We start from the raw sequence: 23,667 nt of genomic DNA, 5'->3' as shown, positions 1-23,667 counted from the left end.
ACTTTCAACTCTATTGTGATTGATGACACGGTAGTTCATCACGGATTCACAATGACGTGATACAAAGCCATGATTTGTGGACTAAAAATAATGTTCAACTAAATCTGCAGCAATAGCCTTCTCATATTTGTCGTCTTCTTTATGGATCATTCGGAAGAACATACTGATGTTGTTGGACATGGTGACTAATGCGAGGTTATCAAATTTTGGTGATAACAATTGGTGTTTCAAATTTGTGAGTTGTAATTTTTTTGATCAATAAATCATTTATTTATTAATTATTAAAATATAACTGTTGGAATATAGTCATTGAAATATAACTATTGTCGAAATTTTATTTTTAACATGTTAAATTTTTAAATTTATTATTATGTAATTATTTCAAACAATTTTGTTAAATAATTGTATTTAAAAAATAGTAAATTGATTTAAAAATATGTTAAATATTATTAAAATTTAATATAACAATATTTATTGTTAAAGTATAAAATAAATATTAAATTTTTGAAGCAGTAAAAGTTATAAGTAAGCTAAAATAAATAGAACTAAAACTTATTAATAAACAAGTGAAAAATATAGTCAAATAGAAAGGAAAATAAGGAGTGTGGTTGAAGCAATTACAATTTTTGAGGTTAAAAAAAAAGAGTGATTATTTATAATATAATGGAAAATAGAATATGGAGCATAATTGAAGACAACATAAGGCTCTCTTCAAGAGTAGTGAAATCTGCTCACCAAGCCAAAAATTGAAAAGCTAAATCAAGATTTTGAGCTCTAACGCAGCTCGCCAGAGCCAACTTCTTTTACCAAAAATTCAGTAACATTGAAAGTTTTGTCAGAGTTAGTGATCGAAATTTCCTCGTCATCTATTTTCCATCCTCCAACGACCATCAATGTAGGAAGAGAAATAACTAGACATGACAAAAGTTGAATCGGTCAAAGAATATGAGTTCTAGGTGACAACAAGGAGCAAAACCAGCAATGGAGGCAGTAGCGATATCTTTTTCTTCGTTGAATAGATCGAACACTATATGTGATTTTGTGGCGGTGACCAACAAAAGTGACGATGGCGAGTAGAATGACGGAAATGTCTTATTCGGTGAGGAGCAAATCGAGCAGAATGTGGGTTTGTGAGATTTTGGATAAATTTTTTATTTATTTTTGTAGTAGATGATTGATATTGTATATTTAGTTATTGATTTGTGTATTTAATTATTGATTTTGTGTATTGTGTATTTAATTATTAATTTTGTGTATATATACAAATTATAAATAAGGTAAAATAAATAAAATTATTTTTTTAAATAAAAAATAAATAAAATAAATAAAAAATAATATAATGGAGAGCATGAATATAACCTAAGATGGGAGCACTGTGACATGTACTCGCTTCACAACAAAATAAAATTAAAAATAAAATTTCTCTCTTACCAGGTTCAAAGCCCGTGAGGGAAGCCCATGCTTGTGGCCCAAAAGCCTACAAAGCCCAATAACTTCCGACGAAGCGAAAGATAAAACTCACACAGTAAATACCTTCCATTTCTACTTCGTTGAAGATCTCTCTTCCTCTCTCTGCGCTCGGAGCCGGGACTAAAGTCGCCGTCGATCTACCGCCGTCGCCGTTTCTGTCACTGTAAGCGTTGCCTCTCGTGATTTGTTTCCCCTCCTAATTTAACTGTTCGCAATCATCGTATTAGGTTTCTCCGTCTGTAAATAGACAAGTCAACATGCATGCGAATCTTCGAGCTATTTGATCCCCTTTTATCCTTGTCCTGGTGCTGTTACCTAAAGATTGCATCATATTTTGTTTGTTATTCGTTCCTTTATTGGCGAATTTGAATGTTGTTAAGTCTCTGCTGAGGTTATTGGTGCGGAAAGTGGGGCTTGGCGCTGGTGCAGTGCTTTTTGGCGTCTTGTGGGGAAATTTTGGCTCCACAGAGTGATTTTTTGGGTTCTGCTTTGAAGACTGCTTTTATGGACAACAAAATATATATATATATATTTTTTTGATAAACATTGTTTCGTATTTTTTGTTCATAGTGGGATTAAAGCTTGATATGTTGTTGATGTTGGAAAAAGAAAACAATTTGACTTTAACACATTGGCAAAGGATTGGATTTTGTGCTATGTTTGGAAATAGGCTTTGTTGAAAGAAAAAGAAAAAGAAGAAATAAATATTTTTATTCTTTTTCATTTTCCTTTCTATCAGAAAATTCTAATCCGTACATAGTCTAGAGAAAAGTTGCTTAGTCTATTCTGATTACTGTAGCATTTGGTTGCCAAATTACACAGCATGTCTTTTGAATCTTTGTTGATATTAAGACTGTCAAAACAGGACCAAACCGAAGAAAATTCCCACTCGAATTCTTACACACTTACAAAATTAGAAACCAATTAAGAAATCAGACAAAAACAGAATGAAAACGAAATTACGGAAAGATAAATCAAACCAGCAAAGAGACAAGATTTATCATGGTTCGGAATGCCTTTGGCAAACCTACATCTAGTAGTCAACACCCACACAGAGCAGCCTTTTATTCAGATAAACCGATCAGTACATCAAGCTTCTAACCCTTATCTATATCCCCGAGTACACACAACTCATTCTCCCAAGAATACACAAGACTAAATACTAATCACTCAGCCTTTTTTTCTCAAGAATGAAACCAGCACTCGATCATAGATGAAATAGAAACTCTCTCTCTTGGATTGCCTCTCGACTGCCTCCCATGCCCTCTTATTTATAGAAAGGGTGGACACCCCAATATAACTAACTATTATTGGGATATTACAATTAGACCCCCAAAATACTAAGCATATTACACTTGGTATTTTAACCCTAATTGATCTAATCTTCCAACCGATGCATCTCCAATATATTACCGATCTCCTATCGCATAAACTTGAGGCAAACACAACAATCTTTGATATGGATTGTAGCTATGAGTTCTGTTTTGCTTGTTCAGTTGCTTTTCGATAGGAAGGGGACAATTGTAATGGTTATTCTAGATTTTTCATTTTGGGTTTTACCACCGTTACCACCACCACAGGAACAAGAACAAGAACAACAAAAGTAGAGAAGAAAATCTTCATATGCTCACTTTCTATCCTATGCTTTCAAAACTATTCAATTGCAAATGAAGGTTGAACAATTGAATACAAATAGATTGAGAGACAGCTGCATTTGCCAAAAAGCTCTAAAGCCTAGCAAAAGGGAGGGTAAAAAAAATAGAGAGAGATGAAGGCATCTCATGTTTTTAGTACTAGCAGACTTGCATGCCCCAATCGTTGCACCACATGAATTTTGTGAAATATTGGCCATGAGGGATGTAGAATTAAATATCTAAGATGATATACTTAACTTCATGTAATTGTCCAAAGGTGTGAATGCATCCCTTAGTAAGATAGATGGTAGACTCAAATTTGCAAAACAAGAATACTTGAGACACAAAGCCAATGAAATAGGCTGCTGCAATAACTAAAATGTGAAGTACTTCAAGCTAGTTGATGGTAGAAGCCCAATTCTCTATAATGAGCTAGGTTCTCCAACTCCGAGCTTACTTTGTTGCCCAAGGTTACCGCAACAATGATTATGGATAATGAGTCCAAGTGAGTCTCATGCGCAGTTCTCTTGAATTGAGTTACTCATGGAAGATTGTTTGAAGTCAATTTCTACACTCCCCATATGACTATTTTATTCTTTTTCTTTCTTTTTGACTATGTATGTATGGGGGCAGGGAGGTGGTGTTATGGTGTATTATTACATCATCCTTTTAATGATTTCCCTATATGTGATTCATGAACTTTTTCTTATGGGTTTTCTTATTTTTCAACATTCAGGCTCTTATATCCCTCAGCCTCTTACTATTTGTAATCTTTTCTTGGCACTTGACTTCTGTAGATATGACAATATTGCAGTTTACTTTTGTATGCTTGACATATATGGGCCAATGCTGCAGAAAATTTGAGATTTTGGGTTGGAGTATGCATGAATGTGTATACTTCCTATTTTGTGACAAAATGAATTTGACCCCAGATCCATAGCTATTTTTATTTCTGTTTTGGTGTAATATATCAACAGATTGACTAAATGGCTGGTAGAGCAATCAATCAGTTACTGAGGTGCAGACTTCAATTGCAATCTGCTGTAAGCTTTCTATCCTCATTTTCATGTTTCATATGGGCTTGTCACAAATGCAATCTTATAACACGTGTTGAATAAGTTTATAATATTTGGGTTTCAAGTGTTTCTTAGTATCTGTCTTTGCGATGAGCGTCTTTGGTGAAGGCAGGGTGTGGTTTTCATCACAAGTTTCCTGTGTTTTCTTCACTCATTGACTCTTGTCTTTGTGCTTTCTTACTCAAAGAAGCATGTATAGGGACACAAACATGGATACCTCACAACATAAATACTCCGACATAGTAATTTTCAAAAAGAATACAGATATTGCTCAAAATGGAATTGTCAAAAAATAAATTTCATCTTATGTGAAAATAATTCGGGTTGTGTTTCCATATTGTACTTGTTGATTTCACTATGTCAATTAAGTGATGGAACACAATTATATCAATTATCTTCATTCACCACCATCTCATGAAACTTCTCCATATGAAGATGGTGTTGAAACTTCATTTCATCATTACTCTGCCAGGGAATATTATCCACTGCCGGTCCCAAGCCCGGATAAAGGAGGAGGATTGCGTTAGGTAGCCGACAGCCAGCGTAAAACCTAGTCGGATCTAAATATGAATTCTAGACAAACTATCTGTTGGGATGTAACCCATATAGAAGTCTAGAATTTATGTAGCCAACCCCACATAGTGGGATAACGGCTAGATATGTCGTCGTTGTTTATGTGAAAATAATTCACATTCTATAGTAGAAAATAAATATGATTAAAAAGTCTTAATTAAATTGAAGTTTTTGAACTCAAAAGTCCTAAGATTTGAACTAATAATCTGGTTCCTTTTTGTATACATAATAAACATACAAGATCCAGGATAGACAATGGTGTTCCCCAGGGCCCAATCACCCTTAAAGTATTTGTTTTTTTTTTTTTTAAATTAAGAAATAGAAGAGCAATTTGAACAATTGTAAAACACATATGTTGAAAGGTTTGATGTAGTGTTGGTGTCTGACATGGTGTTGGTGAAAATGGTCCCTTTGTGGAAGTGTCTATGCTTCAAGGTGGTATTAGAGACCTTGCCATCAAGATTGAGGTTCTGAGTACCCACCCCCCAACCCCCTCCTGCTTTTTAAGTAAATAACTTGTAGATAGATGAATGATGAATTTTTGAACAACAATCCACATCTGTCAGCAGTACTGTTTTATTTTTTCTTTTGTAAGCTTAATAGTTTAGAACCTTACTGCTTTCAATAATTGTTTCTCCATGTGAACTGTAGAATGGTGGTATTCAATATTGACTAATGGTATCTGCATGACATTCTGCAGGTTGCCCCTCCAGTTTTGTCATCCCTTGTTTCAAAGAAAGATAAAGAGGGAGTTGAATCTGCTGGGATCAAGTCCCTGAGAGCATTTGCTCTTCTTGGAGCAGGTGTATCGGGGCTTTTGAGTTTTACGACAATAGCATTTGCTACTGATGAGGCTGAACATGGTCTGGATTGTCCAAACTATCCTTGGCCTCACAAAGGCATTCTCAGTTCATATGACCATACTTCGTGAGTAAATGTTGAGAATAGTAAAAGCTTTCTGTATGCTTTTTCTTAGCTTGCAGTTGTTCACAGCTTTATTTGATTTCTGACAAGGTACATTATTTCTACTACTTTTTAGATTATTCCTTCTTGGGATGCAACTTTTTTGCAGGTTGTTCGTTTATGTTCAACCCTTGAATAGAACTATTTTGGCCTTATTCTTGATAATTTGGGTGAAATTTGTTCATCTGTACTCAGTTGTTTCACCACATGATGTCATGGAATCAGACCATTCATTTCATTGGGAATAGCATAAATTTTTTATTACTTTATTATGGCTATTCTACAGTTTAATGCTACCATTAATCTGTATGCTCAATTTATGCAAGCAGGATTCGTCGTGGTCACCAGGTTTACCAGCAAGTCTGTGCTTCTTGTCATTCAATGTCCCTAATATCATATCGTGACTTGGTGGGTGTGGCTTACACAGAAGAGGAAGCAAAAGCTATGGCAGCTGAGATTGAGGTTGTTGATGGACCTAATGATGAGGGTGAAATGTATACTCGACCTGGTAAACTGAGTGATCGTTTTCCGGAGCCATATGCAAATGAGCAAGCTGCAAGGTTTGCCAATGGGGGAGCATATCCTCCAGATTTAAGTCTTATCACTAAAGTAAATTCCTGTCTTCTGCTTCTGATTTGCTGCATTTTTTTTTTTTATCTATCTTCCATTACATTTCTTACTATTTGGCATTTCAGGCTCGTCACAATGGCCAGAATTATGTTTTTGCGCTTCTAACTGGTTACCGCGATCCTCCTGCTGGTATTTATGTAAGTGCTGATTACTAGTCTGTTTCTGGATCTTTCTGGTTGAACTTGTATGCAATGGTTTTATGTCCATCTTTAGAGACCGGCAAGCATGAATGATAAGATGCTTCATAATGACTGTCACTTTGGTTTATAATACTCCAAGAAGAAAATGCAATAAATAGAATAATAAAGTAGAAGGAATAAGGATTGGGGGGGGGATTGTAGCGATATGATATAGGGTCAATATAACTAAACTTTTTACAAACTACTTGTGCTTGATTACTTGGATCCCTTGGCACTTCTCTGCTTATCAAGGGCCATATTTCTTGTTAAACCAATATTATATCTTTCTTTTAGGTAAATTACATCCCACACAAAGATTTAAGGTTAATACATTTGTTGAAGTGTATTAAGTATATAAGTGAGGCAAAATTAAAATGGTAATGGATCTACTCGAGGAAATTCACCTTGTTGCTTCTGTGGAGGCAATTTCTCTTGGTGTTTTGTCTTTAATGACCAAGTTCTTCATTCCACTTCTCAGTATCTTTGGGTGTACTTGTTTTGTTCATTAACTTGCTCCTAGTTGTGATACACTGTTAGCTCGTTTTCTCAAATGTCTTTTTCTGGCTATTCACGTCTCCAAAAGGGTATTGATGCTACTCCCACAAGTTAGCTTGCTATTTTGTTTTTGCTCATGTTACCTTTTTGAGTCCTCTCCTTATTTTCCTCCCTCTTCTACATTGCCCAAGTCGGTGTCGCCTAGCTTGCATTTGCCTGCTCCTTTTCTTGATTTCCCTATTTTTCTCCACCTCATCTTCATCTTGCCTTGATCGTGTTGATCTTTAGACCTATAAGTGGCGTCCTCAACATGTGGATCATCGCCAGAGCTCGTTGTTGATAGACATATGGAGCCTTCACTTAACTCATTCTTCGTGCCGATTGGCCCTTCCACCTCAAATTTGTTTCCCATTGTTCTTAATATTGATTTGCCTATTGCTTTTCATAAAGGTACTTGTTGTTGCATTACTCAACATCTCTTTTCACATTTTGTTAGTTATCACTCTTTATCTCCTTAGTATTTTGCCTTTATCTCTTCCTTATCTTCTATTTCTTTTCCTAAGATTGTTGCAAAAGCCCTATCCCGTCTAGGTTGGTGGGATGCTGTTGAAGAAATGTTTGTTTTACATTACAATGGAACTTAGGACTCAATACCTCTTCCAATGGGTAAGTCTATTGTTGGACATTGCTGGGTTTTTACTGTTAAGGTTGGCACTGACGGCCATATAGAACACCTCAAGGCTTGCCTTGTAGTTGTCACAACCCCAAGGGTGTTTCAGTCATAGTATACTACATGTATTAGTTAGGTGTTATACTTGCTGCTTTACCTGTTTGTACCTTTCAGTTGTAAGCCTAGACAACCTATAAATAGGCTATAGTAGTTAGTATGCATGGTGTGGAATGATAATAGATTGATCCTCTCTCAAATTCTATCTCGAATTCCCTCTAGTTCTCTCGGTTCTCCCTGATCTCTTTTTGTTCTCTTTGGATTTCGTTCTCTATTCTCTGATTTCTCCCTTTTATTATGTTCTATCTCTCTTCTCTCTCTTACTTCCAAATTACTCCTAAAACCCTAGTTGCATGACATTTGGTATAAGAGCCAATGATTTTTGGCTGTGATTTCTGGCAATCTAAGCGAATTCCATTAGCAAATCCAATTAAGCCGAGCCATTTTCGATCGATTCTCAGCTCAAATTTGAAGGCAAAGTAGGGAGTTTGATTCTCGGTTGTGAATTCTGATAATTCTTGCGTGGAATTGGAAGACGAAGCAGAGCGGGGCAATTTCTGGCGGAATTCCAACGAATTCAACTAGTTGCATCAGAGTTGATCAATATGGGAGGTGGATTTAGAGCATCCGATGCTAGGTTGCCGATTTAGATCTAAGCAATCATTGACGATTGTTGATTATAATAGTCTTTGGAAGTAGATCACAATAGTGTTATTAAAGGCATGCTTAGGCCCAAGGCGCACCTTTGGTGCCTAGAAATGCTCCTAGGTGGGCGTAGACCAGCCAAGTGCGCCTAGGCCCTCAGCCCCAACCTTGGACTTAGGTGCGCCTAGCTTTTTTTATTTTTTTTACTATTTTTACTGTTTAAGTGTTTATTGTTGTAATTTTTAATAGAATCCTAATAGGAAAATGAAACTTTTCATATTCTAATTCCAATTATAACTAAATACTAAATAAACAATAAATCAAAAGAAAATAAAACAAAATAAGAGCTGATAACCAATAAAAAAAGAAAGAAATCTGAAGAAACTGTCAAACCAAAGAGACTCTCTACTCTTCTTTCTTCAAACGACACATCTCCTTCTTCAAATTTATTGCATTTTAAGTGTTTATTGCTATATTTTTTAATAGAATCCTAATAGAAAAAGGAAACTTTTCATATTTCAAGTCAATTATAATTAAATACTAAATAAACAATAAATCAAAAGAAAAAAAAACAAAATAAGAGCTGACAACCAATAAAAAAAAAAGAAAAGAAATCTGAAGAGACTGTCAAACCAAAAAAGCTCTCGGCTCTCCCTTCTTCAAATGGCACATCTCCTCCTTCAAAGTTACCGCATCATCTCCCTAATTAGTTAATCTTAAATAGGATTTAAGATGTAGAAATTGTTTAAGATTTAATTTAAGTCGATTTAAAGACTTTTCTTACAAAGCTTTTTAACTTTTTGTGATGCTTATATACTGGTTACTAAAATATGATGGGATGTGCTTTGTTGAAATTTACAGGTATTTAACTTGTTTTAATATTTTCTTTAGTTAGTATATGTTGAATTTTTTTAATTTTCTTGATAATATGCTTGTGAATATGTTATTAGGAGTTGAGACATATTTTATATCTTATTCTTCAACTATGACATATTTTTCTTTTTTTAGTTAGCATGCGCCTCACGCTCCAACACTCTGGTGTGCCTTACAACCTTTAATAACACTGGATCAAAAGCGAATTTTGAAGTAAGTAAATTGAGACATGGCAGAAGGTACAAGGATGAAGCAGTTTGAAGTAAGGTTGGATGTTATAGAACTAAGTTTAAGGCAGACTCAGAAGGAGGTAAATCTTAACAGAGAGGAGAATGTGGCTGCAACGGGAGAACCTATGCAAGTTTTGGATAGAAGGATTATGGAACACCACACTAATGTCAACCAAAGGCTAGATGAAATCAACCAAAGGATGGATGGAACGATGAGGATATCTTCTGCATTGCTTCCAAACAGGTTACTGGAGGATTTTTCTCCAAGAACAGAGGCAGCTCTAGTTCTAGTAGAAGTTGGAATCCTTCCTCTTGCTCCTGTTCTATAGGGAGCTGAGGGATGTAATGAGATGGAGCTGAACATTCAAGGTAGAGGTTTCATTCCAAATCACCACCACACTCCTGTGCCGAGGTTAGAGATTCCAATCTTTGAAGGAGATAAACCTAGGTGGTGGATTAGGCGGTGTGAGAGGTTTTTCACTTGTTATCAAGTGGTTGAGAGTCAGAAGGTAAATTTAGTAGCAACATATCTTAATGATATGGCCGATGCATGGTTCCAAGGATGGAGTAGGCTGAGAAATAATTTCAATTGGCAAGAATTTGCGGATGATTTTTGCGATAGATTTGGCGAGAGGTTGATGACAGAGTGATCAAAGAATTTAACAAGTTGCAACAAGAAGGCTCTGCCATGGACTATCTGGTCAAATTTGAAGAACTAAAGTCGTCAATGATCATTTACCGCCTGACTTTGAATGAGGCCTACTTCGTATCTAGCCTTATTAGTGGCCTCAATGAGGAGCTGAGGCCAACAATGAAGATGATACAGCCTACTACTGTTAAGCAAGCTACTGAGAAAGCTAGGCTACAAGAATTAGCATTGGAAACAATTTTTAGAAAGCACCAGCTTCTAATCGAAATTCATCCTGCAAACAGTCCAAAGTTGGAAGGCAATTTTGGGGCCATAACCTTAGGAATGCACCAAGGGAATCTGACTCATGGGGTTTATATTAACCCTACTTCAATTAAATCTCTTTCGGTGGAATAAAAGAGAGAGTTGGGGTGTGCTACCGATGTGGAGAAAAATTTAGCCTAGGCCACCAATGCAGAAAACAACTATAATATATGGAAGGACTAGAGGAAGGAAAAGAAGAAGAAGAGCAAGTAGGGATTGGCTAAAGAATCAAGACCAGTTGCTGCAAGTTCTTGGGGTCAAGAACTCTCTCAAGGAGGAGGGAATTGTCACAACCCCAAGGGTATATTAGTCATAGTATACTACATGTATTAGTTAGGTGTTGTACTTGTTGCTTTACCTGTTTGTACCCTTCAATTGTAAGCCTAGACAACCTATAAATAGGCTATGGTAGATAGAGTATGCATAGTGTGGAATGATAATAGATTGATTCTCTCTCGGATTCTATCTCGAATTCCCTCTAGTTCTCTTGGTTTTCCCTTATTTCTTTTTGTTCTCTTTGGATTTCATGCTATGTTCTCTGATTTCTCCCTCTTATTCTGTTCTATCTCTCTTGCTTACTTCCAAATTACTCCTAAAACCCTAGGTGCATGACATTAGCAAAAGGGTACACTCAAATTTTTAGCCTTGATGATGGGGACACCTTTTCTCATGTTGCCCAAATATCCTTTGTTATTCTCTTCTTGTCTCTTGTTGCTATGTTTCATCGGCCTCTCCATCAGTTAGATTCAAGAATGCTTTTCTTCATGGTGATTTAAAGGAAGAGGGGTATATGGAGCGACCTCTTGGGTTTGTTGCTCAATGGGAGTTTGGCCTAGTGTGTCATTTGCGAAAATCCTTATATGGCTTAAGACAATTTCCTCGAGCTTGGTTTGGTAGATTCAATTCAATCGTCTTGGAGTTTGGTTTAACTTGGAGTGGAGATGATCATTCTGTCATTTATTGCTCTTAATTTGGTCACTATATTCTCCTGGTGGTATGTAGTTATCACAGGGAATGATGATGTTGGTATCGCTGAGTTGAAAGCTCATGTTTAATGATAACTTCAGACCAAGGATTTGGGTCCTTAAAAATATTTTTTTTTGGTATTTAGGTGGTTTAGTTAAAGTAAGTAATCCATATTTCTCAAAGGAAGTATGCATTAGACATGCTTGAGGAGACCAGGATGCTTGGATGTAAGCTTGTAGATACCCTCATGGACCCAAATATCAAGTTGCTTCCGGGATAGGGGGAGCCTATTTTTGACCTTGGGCCCATCGTCGATTAGTTGGCAAGCTTAATTACCTCAGTCACTTGTCCTTATATCTCATTTGTTGTAAGTGTGGTAAATCAGTTTCTAGATTCACCTTGTGACAATCACCTGGATGCAACAATTCATATTCTTCGATATATTAAATGCACCTTTAGTCGCTATGTGATGTATTGAGATTATGTACACAACCTAATTGTGGGATATACAAATGCTAATTTGACAGGATCTCCTACCAATAGATTATCCACATTTGGATACTGTGTATTTGTTGGTGGCAATTTAGTCTCTTGGAAGAGTAAGAAACAAAGTGTAGTTGCCAGGTCCAATGCAGAAGTTGAATATAGAGCAATGGCTCTAACAACTTGTGAGTTAGTGTGGTTGAAGCAATTGATTGAGGAGTTAGAAGTTATTTAGGTCAAGTCTATGCAGCTGATTGCGACAAATTAGGCTGCCATGTACATTGATTTTAATCTTGTATTTCATGAGATAACCAAGCACATTGAGATTGATTGTCACTTTGTTAGAGAAAAAGTGCTTTTTGGGGATGTTGTTACAACATTTGTGGGCTCCAATGATCAATTGGGTGATTTACTCACTAAGTCACTTAGAGGTCCTTGTGTGAGTGACATTTTTGTACCAAGTTGGGCATGCTTGATATATGCTCCAACTTGAAGGGGGGGGGGGTGTATAAGGATATAAGTAAGGATAAATTAACATGGTAATGGATCTACTCGAGGGAATGTTCACCTTGTTGCTTCCTGTGCAAGCAATTTCAGGTGTTCAGGCTCAGATTCATCCACAGAATATTTTGTTACACTACAATGTTGTTTAACTGCCTTTCTATACACTGTACAAGGTAACAAAAGATACATAGAACAGTTTAGAAACTTTCTAAAAGGCACATATCACTCTCCAAATGATTGGAGACTGTGATCTATTCTGATTTAGGAAAGATGGTAGGTGTCCATGACTCATCCAACACTCCCCATTAAGTTGGTGAATGAATATCCATCATTCCCAACTTGCTTACAAGATCTTCAAACCACTTGAGAGGTAACCCTTTGGTGAACAAATCAGCTAGCTGATTTCCTGAAGGGACAAAAGACAAACAAATTTCTCCAACTTCTATCTTTTTTTCTTTTTTTTTGATGAAATGCCAATTAATCTCAATATGCTTAGTGCGGTCATGTTGCACCGGATTGGGTGCAATGTTGATTGCTTATTGGTTGTCACACATCAATTTCATAGGACAATGATCAAGAATTTTCAAATCACTTAGCACAATTTTCAGCCAAAGTAACTCATACAAGCCAAGGCCCATTGCCCTAAATTTTGCTTTAGCACTAGACTCGGCCACAACCCCGTGTTTTTTGCTTCTCCATGATTCTAAATTTCTCCCAAAAAACACACAGTATTCGGTAGTGGACCTCCTATCAATAAGTGAACCTCTGTAGTCAGCATTAGTGTATCCCTTGACTTCCAACTTCTGCCCTGACTTAAACAATAGACCTTTTCTAGGTGTTGACTTCAAATAGCACAAAATCCTCCAGACAATATTCATATGCTCTTTAGCAGGGCTATGCACGAATTGACTCACCAAGCTGACAGCAAAAGTTATGTCAGACCTGGTGTGGGATAAGTAAATCAACCTTCCCACTAGCCTCTGGTACCTCCCCTTATCAACTAATGGACTGCCACTTGGTCCTAATTTTAGGTTAGGATCCAAGGGAGTATTTGTTGTCTTGCCAACTAGCAATCCAGTCTCTTCCAATAAGTCCATGGTATATTTCCTTTTGGAAAGAAATATACCCTTCTTGGAGTATGCTACCTCTATTCCTAAGAAATACTTGAGCTTACCAAGATCTTTGATGTCAAATTCAAGTGCCAAATTTCCCTTTAACATTTTTGCTCATCCTTATCATTGCCAGTAACACAAAACAATTATGTTATCAACATAAACAAGTAGAGCTGTTAAGAGTACCTTTCTTTGAATGTTTTATGAATAAGTTGTGATCCCCTCTACTTTGCCAATACCCCATTGCCTTCATAGCCCTTGAGAACCGATCGAACCAAGCTCTTGGGGATTGCTTTAATCCATACAGAGCTTTCTTTAATCTGCAGACATAACCTGTAACTTCATTAGGAAAACCAAGTGGGGGGGGGGGGGGGGGGGTCCATAAATACCTCTTCCTCCAAGTCACCATGTAGGAAAGCATTTTTTACATCTAGTTGCATCAACTCCCAGCCATAACAACTAGCTAAAGATAGGAGAACCCTTACTGTAGTCATCTTTTCCATGGGTGCAAATGTCTCCAAGCAGTCTATGCCATACGTTTGAGTATAACCCTTAGCCACTAATTGGGTTTTGTATATTTCCAATGTGCCATCAGTATTGCATTTCACATTAAACACCCATCTACACCCTATCAGTTGAACCCCCTTCGGTCTAGGCACCATTTCCCAGGTATTATTCTTTTCTAAGGCCCTCATTTCTTCTTGCATAGCTTGCACCCAATTCTGATTTTGTAATGCCTCTTTTACAGTCTTAGGAATAGCTATGAAATCAAGGGAGGACAAAAAACTTTTGTGTTGTAGGGACAATCTGTGATAAGAAACAAATTTGGCTATAGGGTGTTGTGTACAACTCCTCTTGCATTTTCTCACAGCAATAGGCAGATCCAAATATGAGTTTTCAGGGTTAGAACAAGCAGTAGGGTTAGGTAAATTAGGATGTTGAGTGAGTTCCAAACTTGGCCGAGAGGTAGATGATGGATCTTGTGTAGCACTTGGGTTAGGCTGTTCCATCCTTTTATATACATATGGCGAGCCTTTGAACCAAACATGCGATATGCTTGGCTGGACAAAGATTGAAGGATCAAAAGAGGATTTTGCGTCTCCTGAATCTGCTGTCTTGGGATTAGGGGAATCAGAAGAATTAGGATCCAAAGAAGAAATATCTTGATAGGGCTGAGATTCTACTAGAATAGGAAGATTATGATCAACAGAAACAATCTCCCCCTGAGGACTAGAAGTAGGAACTTGGAAAAAGGATTGATTTTCCACAAAAGTTACATCTTTAGATACAAGGACCTTTCGGGTAGGAGGATGATAGCACTTGTATCTCTTTTGAGTAGGAGAATAGCCAAGAAAGATGCACCTAAGGGCTCGGGCATCAAAATTATCCCTATGATGTTTAGATACATGGACAAAGGCCGCATAACCAAATATCTAGAGAGGAAGGGAAGTATGCAAACCAATTTCTAGAAAGTGGGTAGAGAGACTGAAATGGGGAGAGTTGATTTAGAACTCTTGAGGGAACCCTATTAATTAAATAGGTTGTTGTCAACACTACTTCACCCCAAAAGGATTTAGGAACTGAATGATGGTGCAAGAGAGCCCTAGCAACATTTAGGTGATGCTTCATTTTTCTCTCAGTAACTCCACTATGCTGTGGAGTTTCCACATAAGAGATTCATGAACAATCCCCTTTTGTTGGAAAAAATGATTGAGATGATGATTGAAATAGTCCCTTGCATTATCAGTCATAAACTTTTAATAGAAGCCCCAAATTAAGTGTGTATCATGCTATCAAACAAGGGTAGAATGTTGTTGATGGCTGCTTTGTCTTTGAGTAAGTAAACGCTTGTCATCCTAGTGCAGTCATTTATAAATGATACAAACCATTTGGCCCCAGAATAATTAGGCACTCTAGAAGGCTCCCACACATCAGAATGCACTAAAGAAAAAGGAGACAAGGAAAGTTTATTGCTGATAGCATAAGGCATCCGATGGTGTTTGGACAATTCACACACATCACAATGAAAAATACTGATAAATACCCCTTTAAACAAGTCTGGAAACATGGATTTTAACAAAAGGAAAGGAGGATGATCTAATCTAAAATGTTGCAGCCAAATGTTGGACTGGGTAGAAGTAAGCAGAGAAGAGGAATAATTTAGGTTAGGTTGATCTCCGACGGTGGCTCATTGCTGTCTTGTAGGTAGTATAGCCTATTAAGTGCCTTAGCAGCACCAATCGTCTTCCTTGTGGCTCGGTCTTGAAACACACAATCATAAGATGAGAAAATTACACAACAATTAAGGCTTTGGGTAAGCTTGTGAACTGAAAGTAGGTTGGTGGAGAGGCTAGGCACATAAAGCACTTGTTGGGCAGATATAGATGGGTTCAAACATACCTTTCCTTGCCCAAGTATAGGGATGGCTTGGCCATTTGCAACAGTGATTTTTCTGGAGCTAGATATTGGTTCAAATGTCTCGAATAATTTTAGGTTGAGTGTCATGTGATCGGTGGCTCTAGAATCTAAGACCCATAGATTATTCCTAGTTGTATATGAGGCATTAAAGTATTCAAAATTAAGGCACATACCTGCTTGAGTCAAAGAACATTCACCTTGAAGAGTCCTTAAGAAGGACTTTAGGACCTGTTCTCTTTGTTGTTTTTAGCCCGTTTTCCATTTTTCAGTTTTTCAAAACACCCAAAACACGTTTCCATACCCATTTTCAAAAATACATTTTTCAAAACATAAAAAAAAAAAAAATGTACAGAAAACCCTAAACGCTGAAATCATATTTTGACTGTTTTCAGCCAAAATACAGCCTCTGAATCCAAAACACGAAAAACACTTTATTATCTTCCTTCTCTCTTCTCTTTCTCTTCAAGCTCGGTCACCACCACCTTCCACGCCCGCCACCGCCACCGCCCTCGCCCTCCACTGTCCGCCACGCCCAGATTCACCATCCACGCCCGCCTCCGCCATCATGCCTGCCACCACCGGTCGTTTCTTCTTTCTGCCCTTCTGCCATTTCTTCCTTCTGCCACCGCCCTCCACGCCCAAATTGAATATGTAATATGTTTTTCTTATTGATTTTTCTTTTCAATTATATTTTTAAGATTTTGGATTATGTTTATGATAAATCAATATTTTGCTATTTTATGATTTATAATTTTTTTTTTAATGTTTATGTTGTGGGTAATCTAAATCTCAAAATTAATGTCAGATTTCAATTTGTAGGTAAAAACAAATTTATCATGGAATTAATAGTTGAGTCAAATTAAAAATTGCTTTAGAAAGCACTTTATAATTTTAATGCATTATATATGGTTAGATTATCAATTATCTCTTGTATTATATTTTAAATCATTTGAATTAAATTTGTAATTTATTAATAAATGTTTACTTTGAATCAAATTTATTAAATAAAATATTATAAAATAATTTTTCTCAAAATTTCAAAGAAAACGTCTTTTTTAGTTTTTTATTTTGAGAAACAATTTTTCAGAATAACAAAAAAAAAAAAGTGTTTTTAATAATCTCAAAACAGATATTCAAAATACAAAACTGAAAATGAATTTAAAACAAAAACTAAAAACTGAGACATGAAGAGAACACCACCTTAGCTTTCCAATTTCTTCTCCATTCAACATCTTGTCAGAACAGAAGACAGAGACAATAGGACAGCAAACTAATGAACCCTGCTAGTAGCATGAGGAAATGTTACAGGTGGGGAGCCTTCTCAGATCTGGGAAAAAAACTACTCACAGCAAGGTGAGTTTGGATAGATTTTTCCGCAAAACTAGTCACTGGCAGACTGGTTACTTGGCGAGGGCAGCTACTGGGGGCAGAGGAGGCCCTGCAGTTGTCTCTGATGAGAAGCAGCGATGAACAGCTTGGTTCCAGCACCAAGAGTAGCATCAGAAAGGTTGCCGGCAAACCTGCAATGCTGCAGCAGCAGCAAATGATGCTGTTCCCCTTGGCTTGCAACGGTGCAGGGAGCTGGATGGCTGTCGGCAGTGGTGAGAACAGTGGCGGCTGTAGCGGGGTGTGGTTGCTGGACACTCGCCGGAGATGCCAAGGTGAACAACAAAAACAAGGAAAAGACCGAACAGCGGCCCGAGGGAGGTGAGGCAGTGGTGAGGGCGCCGGAAATAGTAACAGCAGCTGCCCCTCCTCAATCTGGGTCAGTGATGGCAGAGATTGGAGATGGGCGACGGGAAAAGCAGTGGCAATGAAGGCCGATGAAAAGAACCCTAGGGACGATGGAAAAGCTTGGCAGCTATGGACAGCCGATGAAGATGAAAGGGACAAAGACGAGAACGACCTGCAGCGGGATGGAAGCCAATGGGGAAGAACTGACGGCAGCAGCTATGAAGGCCAACAGGGAAGAACCCTAGGGATGGTGATTAAGCACTGGTGATGAAGGCCAGAGAATGTCTATGTAGGCCAGTGAAACAGAGGGTATCGGAAACGGGCAGTAATGAAGGCCAGAAAAACAAAGCTCCCTTAGGCAACGACAAGCTCTGATACCATGTAGAAAATAAAAGAAGAATAGTGGAAAAATCTCTGTATTCACTTGATGATATGCACAAGATTACATTCCCTATTAATAGGGGAGAGGACTACAATTTAAGGAAATTATAGATTTAGGAAACTACAAACAAATGGAAAACGTAATCTATAGATTCTATACACTATACAAGGAAACAAGAGATACATAGAACAGTTTAGAAACTTTCTGAAAGGCACATATCGCTTTCCAAATAACTAGAGGCTGTGATCTATTCTGATTTAGGAAAGATGGTAGGCGTCCATGACTCATCCAACAAGAGTCAATGATCAAGTTCCACTTTCAAAGAAGAAGAAAGGAGGGAGAGAAGAGGAGAAAATGAAAGAGAGAGAGAGAGAGAGAGGGAGAGGAAAGAAAAGAATTCTGTTATTCATTGCCTTCTCGGTACAAAAATCAAGTCTATACATCTCTTTCTAGCAACAACCTTTGTAGAGGCTATAGGAGATCATACAACCAATGCTAACCACTAAAAGCATCTCCAACCGAACATTATAGCTCAGCATATCAGAAAACAACCACCCACCTTAACCAATGCTAACCACTAAAAACATCTCCAACTGAACATTATAACTCAGCATTTCAGAAAACAACCAACCGCCTTAACTTTAATCCTCTGCTTTTCCTTCTTGCTTCTAACTCTGCTCCAGCATTTTCATTCCAGCTGCTTCAATCTTGCTCTTGCTGATTCCTTGCTTCAGTTACTTCCAACCAGCATTTAATCAGTCTAGGTACCTTCTTGGAACTCTGATCTTCCTATTCATTCCTTCTCTTGGTTCAGCAACAATTTTCCCTTCTTGCACAGCCTGGATCCCATCCTTTTCTTCTGGCTTGAGCACTACCAGAAACTGCTCTTTTTTTCCACTTGAGGGTCCTTTGCCTTCATATCACTGTCTTTTTGCCTTCATATCACTGTCTTTGGGACCCAATGCTTGCTATCCTCCCAACCAACAGCCACCATAGAGTTTGCGGACAATCACAAATTTGAGGGTCTTCCACTTACGAGAATCTTTTGCCTTTATAACACACTCCCTCCAAACTCAACCTTCACTGTCCTCTCAAATCAGCAGCCACCATAGAGTTTCTTGCATAGGCATAAATTTGAGTATTTATGTTCCTTTTGCTTCAAAGATGAAAAGAGGCTCCCAGTGAAGGAGAGGAGAATGCAGAACTCCATCGAGATTCCTTGAGTTCCCTGTGCTTTGTCTTGTCTGATTCCCCCCTGCCTTCATCTAACCTTCTGTCATTGAAGCTGTTAGCACAGATGGTCGTGCCTGGCCCACTCACACATCACAGCTACAAATCCTCTAACCTCTCACTTCACCATTCTGTTATGTCTTTAGGAGGATTAGAAGGGTAATATTGTAATAGGCTTATATTAGTTTTTTAGAAGATATTTGGTTGTTTGTTAGGAGCACATGGGTGCTGTTAGAAATTAGTTAAAGAGTTAACTATGCCTATAAAAATGCCCATTGTAAGAGGAGATGGATATGCTTGAATTGATTAATGAAACTCTCATTCTCTCTCTAAGAATTCTCTCAAATATCCCTCTTATTTCTCTCTAATGCTCTCCCTCAATTCTCTCTAATTTCTCCCCCATTTCTGTCCATTTCTTCCTCTCCAATGTTCTGTTCTTGATTCTATTCCATCAGTTCCTTCCGATTGTCATTCTATTCCTCGGCTAAACCCCCTCTTGAATCATTCTGTTTCAGTCCTATTTAGTTGGATCCTTCTAATTGCCAATTCTAACCTTGTTATGAACCCTAGGTTCATGACACATTCCCTTGCCAAAATTTATCCAGTTGCACCACTTACTCACCATCACCAGTTCCCCTTGCCATCTCCACTGACCCTCCATTGTGCTTTTTCCCAAGAGCCATTCCACCATTATCAGCTTGTCTGGTGGTTTCTGCAAAATGAAATGCAAATTTATGAAATTATTTGAAATTGCGAGTATAACAACATATCAAGTCTTTATCCCACTATGTGGGGTTGACTACATAAATTCTAGCTTTTCATTCATTTCTATCCATGTCTTTATCTTCTGTAAGTTCCCATATGATTATTATGAAATTGTGAGTGAAATTAAAAGTGTGTATATATATTGGTTGTCTGTGTACTTAACTGCAATAAGAGGAGAAAAGTTGGAACTGGCTAATCTGGTTGAGTGGATTAGGACTACCTTTTCTCTCTCTCTTCTCTCATTTTTCCTTCTTATTTATTTTCTTTTTGATAAATTGGTTAGAGAAATAGATTAAGGAACATTTGAGAACTCTACTTGTTCTTATTTGAGCACCTGTGGTCGTATTGGTAACAGGTTTGAGGTGAGGTGTTTTTTCTTATGTACAATGTTGGCAAGTTGTTTGATAAAATGCCAAAGAGAATTAGCAACCTGTGTATGTGTGTAGTGATGACAGATGGCGTGAGAAAGGGTAGTCTTGGGGTTTTGGAATGTTACATTGAGGTGGGATTGGGTCTTGTGCTATTGTTGTTTAGTTCCTTTATACTAGATGCCATTTAAAAGCCACAAGGGAGGAGGGAGCAGGCAACAGGTGTGCTGGTAGCTGATGAGCTGTGTAGAATTTACTAGTATTCTGATTATTTGGTTTATACGTTTTCTTTAAGTTCTAAAGGTTATAATAAATATGTAAAGTGGGCAAAAAGAAGTTAAAAAAAAAAAGCACCAAAAGGTTTCTGCACTTGCAGGATACCAGTTACCATCGAATTTAATGTGTGATGTTGCTCATTGTTAGAAACCGTTTTCTCATAAATTTAGGTAATGGCCCTCCCCCTCTGATTAATCAGTCATGGTTCATTGGTGTTGTAGATCCGAGATGGCTTGCATTACAATCCTTACTTTCCTGGGGGAGCCATTGCCATGCCTCAAATGCTTATTGACGGTGCTGTTGAGTACGAAGATGGTACCCCTGCTACGGAAGCCCAGGTGAAGTTTCTCTTGCTCTGCCCTGGACTATTGTCTCCCAAATTTGATTTCTTTATTGTACTGGCGTTTTGCTAGTCTTATCCCTTGAAGGACCTAAACCTTGTCGTTGGAACATGGAACTTGGAACTCAATTCTCCTTCCTAACTATTGATGCAGATGGGGAAAGATGTTGTGACATTTTTGTCATGGGCTGCAGAACCAGAAATGGAGGAGAGAAAATTGGTATGTTGCCGTCACTATCACTCTTTATGGTTAGTATTATTACATGGTGACTGACACCTTAATTAGGAGGTAGTTAATTTTCCCAAAACATGCTTTCTTTCTTAAATACAGATGGGATTCAAGTGGATATTTGTACTCTCATTGGCTTTGCTTCAAGCTGCGTATTACAGGCGCTTGAAGTGGTCCGTTCTCAAGTCTCGTAAGCTGGTACTCGACGTCGTCAACTAGGAATCCTCCTCGTCATCTTGATATGATGCTTGTAGGGAGGAATTGAATTGACTAATATAGTTTTGTCATTAAGTGAACTATGGCTTTTGGTTGTGAAGAATTGGTTCCAACTGTGTATTGGTGATGCAGAAAATAAGATAATAAACTCTCGACATTTTCTTTTCTTTTCTTGGAAGTGTTTTGTCATCTTGGACTCATCTTCAATGCAAATTTCCCTGGATTGCTGATGCTATCCATCAGTTTAGTATCAATCTTTCTTTCTGGTTCACGGTGAAACAAAATCCAAGAAACTTTATGCAGATGCCACTCTTGATTGTGTTTGATTGCCCGGGTGAAAGTGTGTCTAAAATACATTATGTAACAAAAATGAAATATAACCGTAACTGAGATGCGTTGGTCATTTTTGTCGAATGGCACAAAATATTGTATAGTAAAATAATAACACATGCAAAATATGATCGATACAAGATTCTTAAGATAAATGTGGCCAAATAAAAAAAAAGATTATTCATATTAATTTAATGAAGTTAAATTAACTCTTATTAAAAATAAGATATGTGAGATACAATTACGATGAATTTGATCATAATAGAGTGACATATGACCTTTTTAGAATGAGTGGAGCAATTTCTTTTCTTCTTCTCTTTGTTGATGTTTCTGGGCTCCACTAAAGCCACCAAAGCAAACTATTTGTGGGACATGGGGGTGATAATATTGGTTTGCTAATATACATACATATATGGAAGGTGGGATGCTTTATTCCTTAATAACTTAGCTTATCATTTTTTAAGGTTGTTCTCTTTTTGACCTATTGTTTTGGAAATTTGCTAACCTAGTAACAAATAGGCAGGGAGTTGCATGCAACAAAAGCTTTACCTAATGGGGTGGAGGGGAATGGCATGAACCATAATTCCCCAGTGCCAAGAGCCCAATCTTATACTGAGAGAGGTCTTCATTATTCTTGATGATATGCTAATATATGTGGATTGCATGTGCATTTATATGCCTTCCAACATTCTTTATCCTCAATTACTTAACTTGTTTAATGAATAAAATCAAACTTTCTACCACTTGAGAAAGTAGTCAGGGCATCATATGAGCAAGTTCACCGGTCCTTTCCCCTTTGTTTCCTTTCCAATATCTTTGCATTTTTACTTTTATTTTAGTTCTCTCTATACAAGTGTTATTATTGTTAACTATATACAGTGTATTTTTAAATTTAATTATTATTTATTTAATAAAATTATGTCCTGATTCAGCTCAAATTAAACCTAAAATGATCGTTAACTCTTTTGACTTTTTCTCCTTTCCAATTCAATAGCTTAATCTAATTTTCAAAACATTAGGGCTTGTTTACTTGTAAAGAATGTTTTATGTTTTTATCTCTAATTTTCATCTCTATTTCTATGTTTTTGTTTCTACAAAAAATCAGGAAAAAATAGAAAAAACGTTCATTTCTATTAAATATGAAACTAGTTTTATATTTCATAAAGCGAAAGAATGTGTTCAAAATCATGCAGAAGAAGATATGCAAAGATCAAAAGCAAATGGAGAAGTGAATCGTTGGGCGAGCTCTAATGAAAAGATGAGTTGTTGCCGTCGCAATGGCAAAAAAAGACGCGGTGATGTTGGTCGAGGAACGAGGACAACAAGAGAAAAGAAATAAAGTGGCCAAGAAGAAAGCGTTGGTGCTTTCCATTGTAGTAGCAAGGATAAGAAGGGCAAGAAAAGAGGTCGGTGTTGTGGTGATGGCCTTGTACAATACAAACACAAATTGGCTAGCTATAGAGTGTTCGAACAACAAGAACTATACAAGATGAAAGAAAGAAATGAAATGAAATTGAAAAGAACACACTTGAATCATTATACACAGAATATTACGATGTATGTGTTCGGATTTGTAAGAATCCTACTCACAACAAGGGGGTTCCCTTAGTCAATCCACTAGAAAGATCGAATCAAATATATACACAGTACACGCACATAAAATCCTCATAGCCACTCAAACATTAAAAATCAAAAAGGACACAAAAGAACAGAGTACAATGCTCAAACAAAACCCGAGCACCCTAGCACTCTTTCCTTGCAATCTTTCTCACAAAAACCTTAGTAATTTACACTTACAGTGAGAAGAAATCAGAGATGCCTTGCGGATCTTCTGATCTTTCATCAAGATAGTTCTTTAGATCGCACA

At 37.3% G+C, this 23,667-nt stretch overlaps 1 protein-coding gene across 1 annotated transcript; it reads left to right on the top strand.

Moving 5' to 3' along the window:
* The first annotated feature begins 1,497 nt into the window (after positions 1 to 1,497).
* On the top strand, positions 1,498 to 21,637 carry LOC127800672 (cytochrome c1-2, heme protein, mitochondrial-like). Its single transcript, XM_052335420.1, has 8 exons — positions 1,498 to 1,633; positions 4,082 to 4,147; positions 5,454 to 5,680; positions 6,046 to 6,325; positions 6,412 to 6,483; positions 20,907 to 21,023; positions 21,180 to 21,245; positions 21,357 to 21,637. Exons 2-8 carry the CDS (start codon positions 4,091 to 4,093, stop codon positions 21,471 to 21,473), a joined length of 936 nt encoding a protein of 311 aa, XP_052191380.1. The 5' UTR covers positions 1,498 to 1,633; positions 4,082 to 4,090; the 3' UTR covers positions 21,474 to 21,637.
* Positions 21,638 to 23,667: the final 2,030 nt, after the last annotated feature.

This window comes from Diospyros lotus, chromosome 4 (genome assembly GCF_014633365.1).
Source record: "Diospyros lotus cultivar Yz01 chromosome 4, ASM1463336v1, whole genome shotgun sequence".
Lineage (NCBI taxonomy): Eukaryota > Viridiplantae > Streptophyta > Magnoliopsida > Ericales > Ebenaceae > Diospyros > Diospyros lotus.
The sequence above is the reverse complement of the archived record's forward strand: the minus strand, read 5'-3'. Positions and strand labels throughout refer to the sequence as shown.

Excerpts from the sequence above, each read along its gene's own strand:
- LOC127800672 (XM_052335420.1), top strand. The coding sequence starts at position 4,091 with ATGGCTGGTAGAGCAATCAATCAGTTACTGAGGTGCAGACTTCAATTG. Across the intron at positions 6,326-6,411 it reads ATTTAAGTCTTATCACTAAA|GCTCGTCACAATGGCCAGAA; the intron begins GTAAATTCCTGT and ends TTGGCATTTCAG. Across the intron at positions 21,246-21,356 it reads AAATGGAGGAGAGAAAATTG|ATGGGATTCAAGTGGATATT; the intron begins GTATGTTGCCGT and ends TCTTAAATACAG.